This window comes from Capricornis sumatraensis, chromosome 11, assembly GCF_032405125.1.
Source record: "Capricornis sumatraensis isolate serow.1 chromosome 11, serow.2, whole genome shotgun sequence".
NCBI lineage: Eukaryota > Metazoa > Chordata > Mammalia > Artiodactyla > Bovidae > Capricornis > Capricornis sumatraensis.
The window spans coordinates 20,730,622-20,748,270 of NC_091079.1; the positions used below are offsets into that span (position 1 = coordinate 20,730,622).

The 17,649-nt window shown below is 60.6% G+C and overlaps 2 protein-coding genes across 6 annotated transcripts; one reads left to right on the forward strand and one right to left on the reverse strand.

Annotated features, from left to right (window-relative positions):
- Positions 1-836: 836 nt before the first annotated feature.
- Positions 837-4,174, reverse strand: GPIHBP1 (glycosylphosphatidylinositol anchored high density lipoprotein binding protein 1). 5 transcript variants are annotated; one of them, XM_068983727.1, is made up of 5 exons: positions 4,035-4,174; positions 3,797-3,926; positions 3,433-3,543; positions 2,772-2,891; positions 837-2,151 (listed from the first exon to the last, which is right to left on the reverse strand). In XM_068983727.1, the coding sequence occupies exons 3-5, from the start codon at positions 3,482-3,484 to the stop codon at positions 1,586-1,588; spliced, it is 738 nt and encodes a 245-aa protein (XP_068839828.1). In that variant the 5' UTR covers positions 3,485-3,543; positions 3,797-3,926; positions 4,035-4,174; the 3' UTR covers positions 837-1,585. The 5 variants fall into 5 exon arrangements, with proteins under 5 accessions (XP_068839828.1, XP_068839829.1, XP_068839826.1 ...); XM_068983729.1 differs by having other exon boundaries at positions 1,590-1,937; positions 2,041-2,151; positions 3,433-3,926; XM_068983728.1 differs by lacking the exon at positions 3,797-3,926.
- Positions 4,175-15,212: 11,038 nt separating this feature from the next.
- Positions 15,213-16,680, forward strand: LY6H (lymphocyte antigen 6 family member H). Its single transcript, XM_068984011.1, has 3 exons — positions 15,213-15,279; positions 16,029-16,148; positions 16,445-16,680. The coding sequence occupies exons 1-3, from the start codon at positions 15,213-15,215 to the stop codon at positions 16,678-16,680; spliced, it is 423 nt and encodes a 140-aa protein (XP_068840112.1).
- The last annotated feature ends 969 nt before the right edge of the window (positions 16,681-17,649 follow it).

A 17,649-nucleotide genomic window follows, 5' to 3' on the forward strand; every position in this document is an offset into this window, starting at 1 on the left:
GGCAGGAGAGGATGGGCATCCCAGCTCCAGAAGAGGGAGCTGGTCCTTCCTGCCTTTTATTCCATCTGGGTCTCGGATGGCCTGGGTGATGCCCACTCACCTGGGGCAGTGATCTTCTTTCTCAGGCCCACCATTCACATGTCCAGTGCTCCTGGAAATGCCCTCACAGAAACATCGGGAATAACATTTTGCCAGCTGCACGGGCATCCCTTAGTCCAGGCACGCTGACACACAAAATGGACTATCATGGCCTCCAAGGTGGACACAGCCCTGCCGTTCCTTCTGACCTCCGGACCACAAGATCACTCATGTGTGTGGTTTGTGGTCATCTGCTCCGGCAGCCATGGGGAGCAGGGTCTCTGATCCGGATGGACGTGTTCCCCGCCAGCCTCCCGGGAAGGCACAGAGGTGCTGCTGGGCAGGATGGGAAGGAGGGGCTGACCACACAGCCTCCCGGGGCCTCTGGCTTCTCCTTCCGGGGACTGGCCTTGAGCACCAAGCCCTGTGACAAGGCCCTGGCTGTGACTGTCCACTGGCACCTCAGACTGGACTTGGCCTGGGGATCCAGCTGGGTCTTGGCCGCCATCCAGCTGCTTGCAACCTCTGGCTCAGGTGCCCTGGCTCCGCTGTCCACCGGCCTATGGCCACCTGGGAGGGTGACCGCTGTTGACCAGAAGCCCCGGGCTGGGTCCCGGACCTGCCACCACCAACTGCGTGACCCTGGGCAGACGTGTTGCCTCTGTCGGGTGGACTGTTGTGTGCCGGGACGGTGGCGTTTCCTTACCAAGAGGTTTCCCTTGGTGAGGAAAAGGGAAACATATGGTGGGAGGCTGCTCTGCCTGCAGGAACGTGGGGCAGGCAAGATGGAGGGCTGGGCTTCCCTGCCCAGGGGGTGTTCAGCTGGTGGGCACCAGGGCCCTCTGTGCCTTGTTCCATACCGCTCTGATGGGGAAACTGAAGCCCAGCCCTCTCTTTCCCCCTCTGGGGCTCGGCTCCATCCCGGCACCAGTCACGGAGGCCTAGCACCCAGCAGCCAGGGACACCTGTCCAGCTGGAGCAGAGGCTGGGGAAGCCGTGGGGCTCCTGCCCTGCCCCTCCGCTTCTCCCTGACTGCCGCCTCTTCCTCCCCTTCCCCCCCACCCAAGCTGAGTGGTTGGCTGCAAAGTCCCATCTGAGCCATACACCACCTGTCTCCCTCTCTTTTCTCTTTGTCTTGCAGCCCCTCATTAATTCCATTCACCCACAAGCCGCCCTGGGTGGGGGCCTTTCCTCCTCTAGGCCAAGGAAACCTTCCTCCCCAAGTCTCCTCTCTACAAGGGCCAGCCCTCACATGGATGGATGGAGGTTTCTTTTTGGCAAGAAGTTGGGGAGCAACCTGGGGTGGGCTCCCCACTGGCATGCAGTGAGTGTTTTCTCTGCTGGGGGCAGGGAGCTGTGTGGACCCAACCTGTGAGCCGCTGAGGCCTGGACCTAAGGCCCACGTGCTGGCCATCTGCCATGCACAGGCAGGGAGAGGAGGCCAGGATGCTGGAAGGGGAAACCGAGGAAGGGCCGCTGTGGCCAAGGAACCGGTGCCGCGGGGTCATCACGGGTGCTTCCAGTTTATTCTCCATGGTCTGGGGGAGGGGACAGGAGACAGCGGACAGAGTGCTGGCCAGCCAGGGTGCAAGCCATGCTGGGCGCGAGGAGGGACCGCCCTACTCAGAGCCCCATGGCCTGAAGGCCGGCCAGGAGGCTGAGCAGGACGGTGGCGGCCACAGTCGCAGGGCTCCCCCGGGGGCCACCTGCCCCCCTCCCCTGGGGATCTTGCCAGGGTGGGGTGTTGCACAGGCTGGACTGGCAACAGGATATGGTCGTCAGGGATCCTTCCACCGTCCTGCTGATGGCTTGACATGTGTCTGCACACCACCCCGAGTAGGTGGTCTGGGGACCTGACTCTGTGAGGGGAGAGAGTGGATCCCACGGGACGGGACACGGCAGGGATGGGGCCCCTCACAGCCTTGGGTGACGCCGTCCCGCCACCCCCGGGTGGCCCCTCACCAGCGTTCCAGGAGGAGACGATGGCTTTGCACGTCCTGGGGAGCACGCAGCTCTGCACCTGCTCGCAGCTCTCCCCCTTGTGCAGGGACTGGCACGTGTAGCACTGTGGCCCTGGGGGGCCGGGTGGGCTCAGCTGTGCGAGGGGCACAGCCCCCGGAGCGCCCCCAGCTCACCCACGCCTGCTGCTTCCCAGCCTCTTCCCCTTTGGAGGTCTCTTCCCAATTCCGGTCCTCCTCTCCCACTCTCAGCTGACCCCCTCAAACCCTGCCGTGCTGGAGCCCTCTGTGCCCCCACCTCAGGACTGGCCCCCTTACTATCCCGCCTTGCCCCCCGCTGCCCTGCCTCACCGGGACAGTTGTGTATTTCTGAACTGGACTCCACACCCAGGGCCTTTGGGTCACTGGTCTCTCCATCCTGGGGCTCTGCTGTGCCCCTGTCTGCTTGGTGAACTCCTATTTAACCTCTCTGCCCCAGCACCATTGCCCCTCCCAGGACTGGCTCCTTCTCTAGCCCCCTCCTCTGGATGGCAGTTGGGGGCCACTGCCAGGGTGAGAACTGAGGGTGTGCTGAGTGCCAGGGGCCCCGCCTCCCCCTTCCCCGACCCTGAGGGCATGGACGCTCGCAGCGGAGGCCTCTGCCTGTGGGCTCCTCACTGTCAGCTTCGAGGCACCCATGCGAGTGCTGAGGAGGAGGGTCGAGCGCCCCCATGCTGGGGCGGGGTGGGCAGGTACCTGAGCCCCTGCTGCCCGCAGGCGCGCTGGCCTCCTCTTCCTCCTCATCCTCCTCATCATCGTAGCCTTCGCGCCCAGCGTCCGGGTCGTCGTCCTCGTCCTCCTGCGCCTGCCCTCTCCCTGGCCACGCAGGGACACCTGTAAACCTCCACTACCCGGGCGCAGAGGACACAGGCTCGGGGCCCAGTGCCGTGCCCCCTCCCCTCGGTCTGGCACCCCCTTCCCAGTCCCTCTGACCTCCCTGACACTCCCAAGTTGGTGAGGTCGCTGCCTGGGTCTCCGAGCCCCGGCCCCACCTCCTGACTGGTGTGCGACCTGGCGGCATCCTTGCCAACAACACTAGGGGTTGGGCGCCGGCCTTTCACAGCCCCCGACTCCAGCCCCCAGATGGCAGGTACCCCGAAGCCTGAGAGGCTGAGACTGGGTGGGATTGGGTGGGGAGGGTCACCCGCGCCCTGGCGTCTGGCTGGGGCAGGGGCTGGAGGTTTGGGGACCCGTGGGGACCCAGCACGGCCCACCCGCCTCCCTCTGGCCTCGGCCTGCAGGTGCTCCCCATCCTCCTCCCCAAGCCACGTCTTGCCCCTGGGCTGGGTGACCCTGAGGGCCTGCAGCCTGGACTGGGCATCCCTCTCGCTGCAGGGCCGCCCCTTGCCCCACGCACCTTGCTGCCTGCACCACAGCAGGGCCAGCAGGACAGCCGTTAGCGCCTTCATCCTGCGGGGCTGCCACCTCTGCCGCGTCTGCTCACCAGGGCCTCGCTGGGGCTCTGAATCTGTGGGAAGTGGGACAAAGGGCCTTGCCGGGGGCTTCCCAAGGCCCCGGGCCGCCAGCTCCAGCCTCAAACAATGGGCCTCACGCTGGCCCCCAGGCCAGGCACCGGGCCAGGGATGGTCATTTCCCTCCCTGGCTCCAGTGGTGGGGGAGGGGAAGTCACTGTGGCGGCCGGTGGGGCGTCCTGTCCACCTGAGTGGTTCCGCCCTGGCCCTGCGGCCTCAGCCCTGCAGTGCAGGCTGGCCAGCCCCTACCCCTTGTCTCGACCCTGAGACCAGGTCCAGGCTGCAGCTACGGGAGCCTGGCTTCATGGACCCTCCAGTCCAGCTGCAGACCGCTGAGTGGCACCGTCAACCACGAGTCAGCTGCGTCATCTCCCGGGGCCTTGTTAAGAGCATTTCAGAGTGAGACACAGCTGGGGTCCTTCTGCTAGGCCTCCCTCTCCCAGCAGCACTGCGTGGGCCCGCCAGCTGCCGCTGCCCTCCGCCCCACCTCAGGGCCTCCGCCGCGCTGCCTCCTCTCCCTGGAACGCAGTCCCCGCTGACGCTGACATCCTGAGGCTGTCCTGCCCCGGGGTGGCGTGCCCTGTGTCAGACAGAGAGCTTCAACCGAGGAGGTCAATGGGAGACCAGACATCTGAGTCCTTGTGATAGCAAGCACGTATTTGCAAACTGCTGCTTCCTGCTTAAGTACAGGAAGATAAAGGATTGATAAACACTCTCAGAGGAAGAGCCGTCTGTCTCTGTGAGGTGAAACCAGCCCCTTCCGCGCTGGCTTCAGGGTGTTGATGCGGAGTTGTTCGCGGCGTTAGGGTTAGGGAGTGATGCGGGAGGAGGCCGTGCGATCGTGGGTGAGTGACAGGCGGTGGCGGTGGCTCTGCTTGCCTGTCGCGAGTTCTCTAACAAGTTCATTTTTGCACATGCCCTTACCCTTGATTTGCTAAGAACAGCCCACCCAGTGGAGCACGAAACCACCTGTAGACTTTATTAACGTTGGTATAATGAGTTGGGTTTGCTAGAGGCTGTATGCCTGTCTAGTCTGGGCGCGGGCAGCCGTGGCAGCAGTGGGCATCCTCTTGTGTCACTGTGCTGTCTCTATCAGGGTAAGCTGCCCACCGCCAGACCATAGTTTTGCCCATTCTGGGTGAGGTCAGGGGGGGTGGTCCTCAGATGGTTGGGGCTTAGCTTGATCCACCCTCTCTTGTCTTTTCGCCTGTCACCTCCCTGCGGCTAATGTCTAACTACCCCACAGTCCCATCTGCACGTGTCACACTCTCAGAGAGGTCTTGCACCACCAACACCTCCTTTTCTCTCCATCCCTCGTGTTGGCCCCCTGCCCTCCGGGGCCGGCCTCCGGGACCACTGGGAGCCTGCCTTTTCCTGCCAGCGCAGCACTGTGGGAGGGGGCTGCCCACTTCCTCCTCTGTGGGCTGCAGGGCGGGCGCTGAGGAGCCCCTTCCTGGAGGCCAACGAAAGGTGGGGCAGGGCAGGAGGCTAGACTGAGGCCTGGAGTCAGGGCTGCGAGCCCGCCCCCGTTGTTCACCGGGGCTCCTCCCTGAACCTGCCCAGCCTGAGTCTCCCCGTGGACATCCTCAGGGGCACTTGGAGAAGAGACTGAGAGCTGGCTCTTGGGTGAAACCATCTGAGCCTGAGCCCAGGCCTCTTTCCCCTGATTCTGTGGGCTTCCGCGCTCTCAAAGTGGTCATGGCCATCAAAAGCCAGTGCCTGCTGGCGTGTAGGATGGTGCCCGGCAGAGTCCCCCCAGGGCTGGCTGGGATGGCATTCCTCTGCAGTCTCAGCCGCCAAGCATTATCCTCCCACCCGCTCCTCTGAACCAGTGCACCGTCCTCTCCCCGTGGGCACTGGGCTGCTTGAACAGCCTCGGCTTCTGCGGGGAGCTGCCTGGCCTCTGGTCTCTGATTGTCAGCTGCCCCCAGCCCGCCCCATCTGGAGGCCAACATCTCTGTCCGGCCAAGGTCATCCTCTCTGCTCATGGCCCAGGACCTGCTCTCTGCATTCCTGAGGCCTGTGTCCACGGTCACCCTGCGTGCTGGCCTCGCACACTGCCTTCCTCCTGCAGGTGCTCTGACCTGGGCTCCCAGGAGCTGCTCCCAGGCAGGGCCCCATGGGGGTTCCCAGAAGTGTTAGGGAGCAGGGGGTCTCCACCTGCTGCCTGACCCCCCAGACAGGCCCAGCTCCTCCTTGGCCCAGATGCAAATAATAAATAACATCATTTAATTCACTAGTTAAAATTAAATACCATTTTGTTGGTCCTCAACAACTCTAGGGGTATGTAGTGTTTCCATCACTACTTTACGGACTAGGAATTACTGCCAGGGTTGGACTCTGCCCTCTCCTCACCACCCCCCCACCCTAGGGTGCCCCTCCCCCCCCCCCCCAGCCCTGCCCTGCTCCCTCGTCCCATCCCAGGAGAGGCAACGCGGGCTCACCCTGCCTACACAGATGCAGTCACGGCCAGGCCTGGCCAGGGTTGGGGCCCCACAGGAGTGGTCGAGGCCCCTAGTCCTCAGGTCAGAGTGGGTATATGCCAGCTCCATCCCCACCCAACTATCTTCAAGCATTCTGGCCACAAAATCAACCCCTCCTGGCACTCTCTGACCCCAGGCTTCAGGGACAAGGGCCTCCCTGAAGACCCCTAGGGTGGAGACATGCCTCCCTCAAACTCCCAGGGCCAAGGCTGAGGGCTGGAGGCCCCGTGGGCACCTGAGGCCCACTTTAGAGCCTCTGCCCTAGGATGTCAGTGCTTTCTCCCTCAGCCTTGCCCACATGCACAGGCGCTCTTCCCAGGCAGCCTGGGGCCCAGCTTCCAGCCCAAAGACCCATGCCTGACGTGGGCCTGGCCTTGCTTGTCCTGCCCTGCTCAGTTGGGCTGGCTCCCTAGAATGGCCCTGTGGGCACTGCTGGTCTGGGTCCCCTCCCAGCCAGGCCTGGCCTCCCTCTGGCTGAGTGAATCAGACCTTGGTGCCAGTTGTGGACAGGGCACACTGGCCATCCACACCCCTCCTGCCCTGGTAGAGGGGGAGCTGGAGGGGGCAGGCACGGGCCCTGCTCTCTTTGGGGAGCTGTGTGGACCTGTCCTGGGCTATGAGCCCCTACCCCAGGCCTCTGCGGTCACCAACGTGAATCGGACCCAGACCAGGGAAAAGATGTTCAGTGTTTCTAACTAAGGGGCTGAGGTCTGAGCAGGAAAGGCATCGGCCCTGCTGGCAGCACACAGCCATGCGGGAGGGGGGCCTTTAGGGCAAATGTGGCTGCAGATGCGCTGGCCCTCATGCCCCACTCCCTGCTCTGGGCTCCTTCCCACACTCTCTGGGAGCAGAGAGATTGCCTTCCTCCTTAGATCAGAGTCCAGACCCTCCTCCTAGGTGGACAGGGGCCATGAGAGGTTTGTTAGGGATTCTCTCTCTGCTTCCGATGGCCCCACAGTGACTGGCCAATGAGGCAGATTCCAGGGTCTCTGATGGGGCCCAAGCCTCTCTCTCTCCTGAAATCCATTATCAAGAAACAGGCGGGCATGGGTGGGCCGGTCAGAGGGAGCAGGCTCCGGGCGGTCTTAGGGGACCCGCTTGCCCATACCCTGTTGACTGCAGGTGCCCACCCTCCATTGGTTCATCCCGCCCCCTCCCACCTCCACACGTCCACACCCCAGGTCAATTTTCTCTAACCCCTGGATACTCTCAGCCCGTCCACATTGACCCCGGAGGGTCTCACCTCCCATTCTCCCCTGCCCCAGCCCCACCAGGGTCCCTAGCGTGCAGCTCCGGCTTCAGGGCTACCTGTAGTGGGCCTCCCATCCACAGTGCTTGTCAGCGCCCCGCCCCTGCACCTTCAGATTCCCCACCCCACATTTCTATGAGAAGCCAGGCCTCTCAGGCGAGGGCCACGAGGTTGCCACATCCAGACTGGCACCCTACCCACCCTCTGGAAGCCCCTTCCTCTGGTGGGGCCTCCCCGGCACTCCTGCCTCCCTGCCCCAGGCACTCTTCTGCTCTCCTGTGCTTCCAGCTCCCCTCTCTTCTGTCTCTTGGTTCTTCCTTTATTTTCCCTCATTTTTTTGGTAAGTTTATTTATTTATTTTAATTGGAGGCTAATTACTTTACAATACTCTAGTGGTTTCTGCCATAGATTGACATGAATCAGCCATGGGTGTACATGTGTTCCCCATCCTGAGCCGTCCTCCCACCTCCCTCCTCATCCCGTCTTTCAGGGTCATCCCAGTTCACTGGCCCTGAGCACCCTGTCTCATGCATCAAACCTGGACTGGTGATCTATTTCACATATGATATTATACGTGTTTCAATGCCATTCTCTCAGATCATCCCACCTTCACCTTCTCCCACAGAGTCCAAAAGACTGTTCTTTACATCTGTGTCTCTTTTGCTGTCTTGCATATAGGGTCATCGTTACCATCTTTCTAAATTCCATATATATGCATTAGTATACTGTATTGGTGTTTTTCTTTCTGACTTACTTCACTCTGTATAATTGGCTCCAGTTTCATCCACCTCATTAGAACTGATTCAAATGCGTTTTTTAATAGCTGAGGAATATCCCATTGCGTATATGTACCACAGCTTTCTTATCCATTTGTCTGCCGATGGACATCTAGGTTGCTTCCATGTCCTGGCTATTGTAAACAGTGCTGCAATGAACATTGGGGTACACGTGTCTTTTTCAATTCTGGTTTCCTTGGTGTCTATGCCTAGCAGTAGGATTGCTGGGTCATATGGCAGTCCTATTTCCGGTTTTTAAAGGAATTTCCACACTGTTCTCCACAGTGGCTGTACTAGTTTGCATTCCCACCAACAGTGTAAGAGGGTTCCCTCTTCTCCACACCCTCGCCAGCGTGTATTGTTTGTAGACTTTTGGATAGCAGCCATTCTGACTGGCATGAGATGGTACCTCATTGTGGTTTTGATTTGCATTTCTCTGATAGTAAGTGATGTTGAGCATCTTTTCATGTGTTTGTTAGCCATCTGTATGTCTTCTTTGGAGAAATGTCTGTTTAGTTCTATGGCCCATTTTTTGATTGGGTCGTTTATTTTTCTGGAAGTGAGCTGCATGAGCTGCTTATATATTTCTGAGATTAATTCTTTGTCCGTTGCTTCATTTGCTATTATTTTCTTCCATTCTGAAGGCTGTCTTTTCACCTTGCTTATAGTTTCCTTCATTGCACAAAAGCTTTTAAGTTTAATTAGGTCCCATTTGTTTATGTTTGCTTTTATTTCCATTACTCTGGAAGGTGGATCATCCCTCATGTTTTTAATTGGTAAAATACACATAATGTAAAATTTGCCCCGTTGGGACATCCACTGGTAGCCACTTCCACTGACTTAGCCACTGGGCAACCAGTGGCTAAGACTCCATGCTCCCCATGCAGGGGGCTCGGGTTTGGTTCTTGTTCAGGAAACTAGATGTCACGTGCTGCGACTGAGAGTTTGCATGCTGCAACTAAGATCCTCTGTGCCACAACTGGAAAAAAAAAAAAAAAAGATCCTGCATGTCCATAACCAGCAATCCTGCACACCGCAATGAAGATCAAAGACCCAGCCTGCCACAACTAAGACCTGAGGCAATCAAATGAGTGAATAAATAAATATAAATAAACACTTAAAAAAATTGCCATGTAACCGTTTTTAAATGCACAACTCAGTGCCACTAAGGACATTCACATTGTTGTATAGCTGTCACCACCCTCCCTCTGCAAAAGTGAAACTCTGCTTCCATTAAACACTCACTCCCCTTCCCTCTCCCCTGCCTAATGTCCTCACCTTTCACCCACGTGGTAGCGTGCGTCAGAATTTCCCTGCCTTGTAGGGCTGAATAATATTCTGGTGTATGTATAGACCGCATCATGATTAGCCTTTGTCTTCCGAGGGCACCTGGGGTGCCAACGTGTTTTAGGTTCTGTGAATAATGCTGCGGCAGCCACGGGTGTGCCGATGTCTTTCTCAGTCCCTGTTCCCAATTCCTTGGGGTCTGTGCCCAGAAGCGTGATTGCTGGATTGTGCGGTGATACCACGTTTAATTTTCGGACTGGTTCCTCTCCTCCTGCAGGTAAACACACTCAGGTGTCTCTCATTAAGAAAATAAAAAGCCCCTGAAAACACCCCTTTGCCTTAATTCTCCACCCAAACTTTCTCTCATCTCCTTCCTTGTGCAGCTCTCGGAGGGCGCCGTGGGGACAGCTCCACGTGCTAGAAGCTGAGACCTCTAACACCTCTGCAGACCCCTGGTTCTCCGCACGCCGGCACTCCGAGGGCGCACTCGGACCTGGGCGGAGGCTGAGCTGGTCCCGCCCACCTCCAATTCCGCCCACCGCCCCGCCCCGCCCGGCCACGCCCACCCCGCCTGAGGCTGTAAGCCTTGCTGCTGGCGCCCCCTTGGGATAATGCACCCATGAAAGGTGCCTTCTGCAGGGCAATTAATTCCATCGCAGCAGGGAGCCGTCTCCCTCGCAGTGACTTGTTAACTCTGAAAGTAATTATGCAGGGATTCTCTGTAGCTGCAGAAAGGAATGAGGAAGCTCTTTGTGTCCTGAACCGGGGAGAGGTTACCTGGGCAAGGCAGGGGCTGTGTGCAAGAGGGGGAATTGGGAAGGGGCGCTAGGAGGGGGCTTGACACTGTGTAAAACCTCACGTCTGCACAGGACCGCGCCGCCCGCCTGCCGCTCACGCTTGGGCCTAAGGCTCCAGGAAGAAAGGGAGGACGCTGATGAGCTTGGGATGAGGGGTCAGACTTGGTGGCAGGACGTGCCTCCCTCCGAAACCTGGAAGGCCCAGGCCGAGCAGGACCCCCTCCCGGGGCCATGGGGGAGGACCTTCGGGGGTTGCTTCCGGCACACAGCAGGAGCAGCGGGGCCCGCGTCCCGTCCGTGGGCGTCCCACCTGCACTCCTGGCAGCTGTGGCAGAACTTTAGGTACAAGGTTTTCGCCAGCAGTTTGATGGGGAAGGAGGTGGTGGGAGAGGGGCGAGGTTAGACCTCTGGGGGAGTGGGGAGGAGGGCCTGGGGGAGCCCGTGGTGTCAGGGTGGAGTGGGGCAGGTGGTCCTAGGCCAAGCCCCAGGTCTGCCTCTTCTCCAAGCCTGCCCAGAGTCTACATGACTGTGGTCACCCCAGGTAAGGAATGGTCACCTTGGATGGCTTCTCCCTGCTCTCCTCTTGGGGCCCAGAGTCTAGGGCGTGAGAGGGAGGGGCCAGCTCTCTCACTTCTCTGGGGAGGGCTGTGCCTCTCCCTACCTGTGGATGAGGAAGTCGAGACTCCGGGGTGGCAGGACTGCCCAGGTCCTGAGCGCGGGGGAGGGGGAGGCGTCAAGGCAGGCTGTGCAGCCGTGGTTCAGGGCCCTGTGCACTGCCTGAGGAGCTTGGGTGGGGCTGGGGGCTGTGGTGTCCCAGGGCCTCAGAACACGGGAGGCCCTTCCAGCTTCTCCGGGTGGGTGGCCGGCTGGGGCTGGGTGAGGGGCACCTTCCTCTCTCCAGCGCCTCTTGCACTCTGCACTCTTTCCTGCTGCTGCTTCAACAAATCTCTAACTTGTGGCTTAAAACAGCCAACAGGCTCCAGGGGAGGACCCTTCCTGCCCCTTCCAGTCTCTGGGGGCTCCAGGCATCCCTGGATGTGGCTGTGTCCCTGAGGTCTCTGCCTCCATTACACGCCCTCTCTCTGTGTCTCTCTACCTTATAAGGACACCAGACACTGGATCTGGCCCCCGCCTCTCAAATCTAGGATGGCCTCATCGCGAGATCATTAACTTGATCTCATCCTTAAAGTCCCATTTTCCAATCAGGATCAACTTCACAGATTGTGGGAATCATTTGGGGGGGGGGCCACCATTCAGCCCAGCACTTACCTTGTTAGCTGTTCCCCACTATTCTGGGGATCCTGAGGATCAAGGACTTTCTCTTTGAGCTCAGCAGCCTTTCTTAAAGTGTTCAGCTGTTCCCCACTATTCTGGGGATCCTGAGGATCAAGGACTTTCTCTTTGAGCTCAGCAGCCTTTCTTAAAGTGTTCACTGTGTGAATAAATGTCCCTGTCCACCCTTGGCTGGCCCTCTCCGTGAGGCAGGGTGGTGGGGGCCATGGTCAGACCCACAACCTTGGACAGCTGGGAGGGATTCTGATGGTGTCGGCCCAAAATACAAGGCAGTAAACCCTGCAGCACAGCTCAGGCATGACTCCAGCCTTGCCCCTCTCCTGCCAGGGCCTGACCCAGAGGCCAGCGCTCTGCTTCTGTTGGCTTCCAGACTCTAGAGGCAAGGCAGCCAGCGAACTGCCCCATCCCCCGCCTCTGACGCTGTCCATGGTTCTGACCACCCGAGGCGGCTCTGCTGTGGGGGAGCTGGCCACCAATCACCCCGACCCTCTGTAGAGCATGGGACTTGGGCAGCTGCCACACGGTCACCCCACAGGCTGTGGGCACTTGTCAGAGTGTCTCCAGCCAGGGCCAGGCCCCAGCACCAGCATCGAGGCATCTGGGCCAGGTCAGGTGGGGAGGAGGAAGGTCAAGGACAGCTCCATGCAGGCAGGGGCTGTCCACACTGCAAGGGCCAGGGCCACACATGGACACTCTGCCCTTGCTTCTGCCCATCATGACTGATTTTTATTCTTGTTTGCAAAAATCCTGATAGCGTAACACCATCCCACGTGTATTGGGAGGAAGGCAGAGTAGCTTGGAAACCGAGTTAGGAATATCTGTCTCCCTGGCAACCAAGCCCAGCATGGGGAGAGCAGGGTCTTTGCTCTCCAAGGAACAAACAGGCCTGGAGCTGCATTCCCTGGGGCGGGGTGTGGGGGGGCAGACTCCTTGGGCATTACTCTTTGGGTATCTGGCATCGGCCCCCATCATGCCCAATCCAGAACCTACTCACCTGCTATCTTTTGCTGCATAACAAACTACCCCCAAACGTAGGCACTTAAAACAACACCATTCATGCTCTTGAAGTGTCCAAGGGTCAGGAACTCAAGTGCTGGACCTCGGGCTCACATTCTCTCATGAAGTTGCTGTTGGCTGGGGCTGTGGGCTCGTTTCTGGGCTCCGCTGGTTGTGGGGGTCCACTTCTGTGGTCCCTTGGGTGGTTGTTGGCTGGCTTCGGTGCCTCTGCACAGGGCTGCCAAAAGGATGAGTAATCTGAGAGGGGACGGGAGGCAGAGCCCACATCAGAAGCTACAGTCTCAATAATCTGATCTCAGAAGTGACATCCCACTGGTCTCGCCCCCTCTTCACTAGAAGTGAGTCCAGCCATGCTCAGTGGGGAGGGAATGACTCCCTGGATGTACAGTGGTTAAGACTCTCACTCTGACTGCCGAGGCCCTGGGTTTGATCCCTGATTGGGAAGCTAAGATCCCACAAGCTAAATAGGATGGCAAAAAAAAAAAAAAAAAAGGAAGGAAGGAGATACACCAGGGCAAGAATACCTCTTAGAGCCTGCCCCCCACACTACCAGTCCCAGGTGTTGAGTGGGTTGCCTTGCCTTAGGTCTGGCAGGGATCTACCAAGTCTCTGACAGAACTTTGGCAGAGATTCCCAAGCTAGGAGCAGGTTGGCTGTGATCAGCAGGGACTGCCACCAAGTGCCATCCTACAGTCACCTTATACCTGGACAGAGTCAGTATCCAACTGACCCAAAGGTCTACAGGCCGGTCTTGTGGGAGGGCACCCAGGATATGTGGCCTGCCCCCAGCCCCTTGGGGAAGGCCTTGTGTTAAATCTGCAATGCATGTGTTAATTCTCACAAGGATGTCCTGGACTCAAGCCTTTGCCCAGCTGCATAGGTTTTGGGACAAAATCTAATCCTTTTGCATATTGTGGCCTGAGCCATCCCCCCAGCCCTCCCCCAAACACTCCTGCTCTCTGTATCTTGGAGCTTGCAAACCCTCCTCCTGCAGGATCACGGGCTCCACCAGAGAGGCTTTGTCCACACGCCAGGCCTCTCTCCTTGCTTCTCATCCCACTCAGTAGCTCCCCCTGTCAATCTGCCCGGTTGTCCACTGCTTGCCTGCCCTTTCGCCGGCACTTGCCCTGGTCTGGGTGCCCAGTGATATCTCTCCCTGTGGGTTTGGTGCAGCCCTCACACGGTTTCGTGGTTACATTTTATAGACAAGGACCTGAGGCTCAGGGGGCAGGCAGCGTGCCTACAGTCACACACCTGCGCGTGGTCCCAGGCTGTCTGCATAAATATTTGTTGGACAGATGAAGGCAGGACTGAAGGAACGACCTTAGCACTTGCTCCTCGCCCAGCGGACGGCAGTGCCCAGCAGAGACTGGTCTCAGGCATGAGGGACAGCAGGTGCAAAGTGCAGCACGACAGGCATGATGGGAGCAGAAGGCAAGAGACAAAGCTGAGAAGCTGACCAGAGCAGGTGGTAGAGGGCCTTGAGTGCCAAGACCAGGGTTTGGGACTTGCCCTCTGAGTGTGGGTGTGGTTGGAGGCAGCAGTCCCTGGGTCTGCGGCTGCTCGTGGGGTCGTCGTGGGAGGGGGGCGCGGAGAATAACCTTGAACCATCGGGATCGGGATGGGGTCGGGGAAGGGAGGGCCCAAGGGCCGCGAACAGGGGGCCTGGGCCAGTAGTACCTGCCGCGCTCGCTCCCTCCCTCCCTCTCTGCGTCTTTGTGCCTTTCGCTTCCTTTCGCAGTAAACGTTCTTCCGAGAAATTCCAAGGGGATCTCAGCCAAGCTGAGGGGGAAGGGACCTGCCCGCGCCTGGGTGGGGGGAGGCGGAGGTGGGGGGAACGCACGGGTGAAGAGATCCGGAGTGGAGAGGGCGCGCGCGCGCGCGCGGGCGGGGGTGGGGGTTGCCTGCTGGCCAGGGGGCCCAGGACGGCCCGGGACGGTGACCCTGCGGGGCCCTGAGTCCCAGGCGCCCCAATCCGCGCGACTCCAGCCGCCCCCGCCCCCCACGCGGCCCCCGCCCCGGCTCTGCCCCGCCCCTCGCGCGGGGTCCGTGTCTGCGGCTGCGTTCCCCGAAAGACACGGCTGCACCCGGGTTCCCGTCCGCAGGGAGACCGAAGGGCACTGCTCCCCGCGCCGCCCCCGCCGCCTGGAGGCCCGGAGTCGCGGCATCCCAGGGATGTGAGTGCGCCCCCGACCCGAGGCCCGCGCTCCACGCCTAGACCCGCGGTGAGAGCCAAGGCTCGCGTAAGGAGACAGGGGAGGAGGCTCAGCGCCGGGTTCCCGGGCCCCCGGCCCAGAGGTGGGGGTGGGGGTAGCGCGCACCCCTCTCCCCGCCGGCAGGTGCTGTCCACTCGCACCTCGTCCGGCCCTTTCCTCTCCGGACGCGCCTATGGCTCCCCAGGGACAAGACGCGCCTCCCGACCACCCCCACCTCCCCACCCCTCATCCCACAGGTGCGGAGCGCCAGAAGGGGGCATTTCGGGCTGTCCCCCAGCGAGAGGGCAGGCCTCTTCTCCCCCGAGGGGGTGTAGCGATGGTGGATGTTCTCGCGGATGGGCTGGGGGCGGGGCTTTGGAGCTCCCCGGCTACCCCAAGCTCTGGATTCCGGCGGGAAGGTTGCCTTAGGATGCCAGAAAAGGGGAGGGCCCTTTGAGCTGGGCCAGGGGCTTGGTTTCCTTCCTGATCGAGGCTTCCCCCTGCCAGGCCGGTGTCCCAGACGACCCCTGCCCGCAGCCCCCGCCCCTTCCCGAGGCCCGCCTGGAGCATGTTGCCTGCAGCCATGAAGGGCCTCGGCCTGGTGCTGCTGGCCGCTCTGCTGTGCTCGGCCCCCGGTAAGTCTGGGGCCACTGGCGGAGGCGGTGGGGGGAGTCCAGGTCACCTGAGAGTCTGTGCGAGACAGTTCCGGAGAGAACCAGGTGTGGGGTGGCCATTCTGCTACGATGCCCATCCAGCCCACACCCCCTCCCACACCTCTGCGACCCCGGCCCTCGGCCCTCGCAGCGTGACCCTCTGCTCGGGCTGCCCCGGCTACAGCCACGTGGATCTCTCCTGGCTCCCAGGGCGGGGGCGCTCTTCCTCCTGGGCCTTGGGCCTGCGGGCTGGCCCCGCGCGGATGACTTGGCTTGGCGCCGGCGTTCCCGGACACGCTCTTCTCAGAGCCCCTCTGGCTCCCCATCAAGTCCTGTCTGACCTTCCTCGATGGAACCAACTGGATTCTGGGGGATGTGAACCGGGGGAGTGGCGGGGGGGAGAGGAGTGTGCAAGAGGGCACCACAGGTGTGATGCGTGTGACTCTGTGCGTGTGCACTGTGGGTATGTGTGGGGCCTGGGGGTGCAGAGGGGCTTCCAGAGTCCCAGCAGCAGCACCCTCACCCCAACCTGCCCAAAGACACACAGGTTTTTCCCAGCCTGTCCTCCAGGTGCCAGTTTGACCTGGTCACTCCTGGTCAGGGGGTGCCTGGCCTCCTACAGCCACGCGGCTCTGCTAGGACCTGCAATGAGGCAGGTGGGGAGGATGCAGGGGGCTGGCTGGCCTGAACCCCGGTTCCTCTAGTCATCCTCCTCTCCGTGCCCTGCCCAGCTCATGGCCTGTGGTGCCAGGACTGCACGCTGACTACCAACTCCAGCCACTGCACCCCGAAGCAGTGCCATCCATCAGACACGGTGTGTGCCACTGTCTGGATCACAGATCCCAGCAGTAGTAAGTCAAGCTCCAGGCTGGGGGGTGGGGGTCAGTTGTGTCACTGGAGTCCCTCTGGCCTTGGACAATGGCGTGTGTCTGGGGGCACGACCCTACCCTGCTGTGTGACAGTCAGCAGGCACCTGACTCTCTCTGACTCTTTCTGCGGAGCTAGGGGACAGCATGGGTGGGTTGAAGCCTCAGTTGTGTTGTTCTGGGGTCCTGAGCTGACCTGGAGGGTCCCTGGGCTGGGTCCTGGACATGAGGCTGAGAGGCTTGTGGGGCTCCAATTCCAGGCTGCCTGTCTTCATCCCCAGGCAGGAAGGATCATTCCGTGAACAAGATGTGTGCCTCGTCCTGTGATTTTGTGAAGCGGCACTTTTTCTCAGACTATCTGATGGGCTTCATTAACTCTGGGATCTTGAAGGTGGAAGTGGACTGCTGCGAGAAGGATTTGTGCAATGGGGTGGCACAGGCAGGGCGCAGCCCCTGGGCCCTGGCCGGGGGGCTCCTGCTCAGCCTGGGGCCTGCCCTCCTCTGGGCTGGACCCTGAGGCCCCCTCCCCACCGCAGGGCTTCCGAGCTTGTCCCCCCACACCTGAGCCCGTGGCTGCCCCCTCCCCAGCCTGGCCTGGCTGGCACTGGGGGCAGCCTTGGCTCCGCTCCGCGGCCTGTGGCTCCCGCCCGCCCCAGCTGTGAGAACTCCCTGTCTCCCCACCAGCTCCAAGTTGCAGCCACAGGACATCTCCAGGGACCAGGCACCCGGCAGGAGGCTGGGCCCCTGGGTCCCTGAGGGGAAGCCGGGCCCAGCCCAACAGCTTGGCTGTGAGGATATCTGCGGAGAAATAAAATCACTTCTGAGCCTGGAGACCCGGGTCTGAGCCTGGGTGGGATTTTGGGGAGGGAGGGGTTCCTGGCAGAGAAAGTGCAGGTGAGCTGGCGCAGGGAGGGTGGTGTGGGTCCTCTGGGGGTTGCCAGGGGACTGTGGGCCTGGAAAGGTTTGGGAACAGCCTGAGGGGCAGTGAGTGTTGGGCTGAGCAAGGTCACAGGGTGAGCCTGAGGGTGAGGCCTTGGAACCGTGTATGCACACACTAGGGAGATGGACACACCAGACCCACACCCATGTCTACTGAGGGCACACTCCCCACCACACCATACTCATGCCCCCCATGCACTCCCACACTGACGCATTTGTGGCACAGCAGCTCCTGAATCGGTGTGCCCCAGCTCAGGCAAACCGCACAGGTCCGGTGTGTGTGCAGACGAGAACACACAGACACGGCCCTGTGTGCAGGTTTCTACGTGCCCTTTCCCGCTGGGGGTGGTCCGCTCCCCAAAGGCCATCAGGACTGTTTCAGGCTCATGTGCCGGGAGTCTGCCACAGAACTAGGCACACTCGCATCCCCACTCTGAGTTGGGTGCCGCCACAGGTAGGGTCTGGAAGGCCAGTCCCCCAGCCAGGGTCTGCGGGATAGCACGGAGGGACTGGGTGCTTCAGGTGGGAGGAGGCAGGGAGGGCCCCT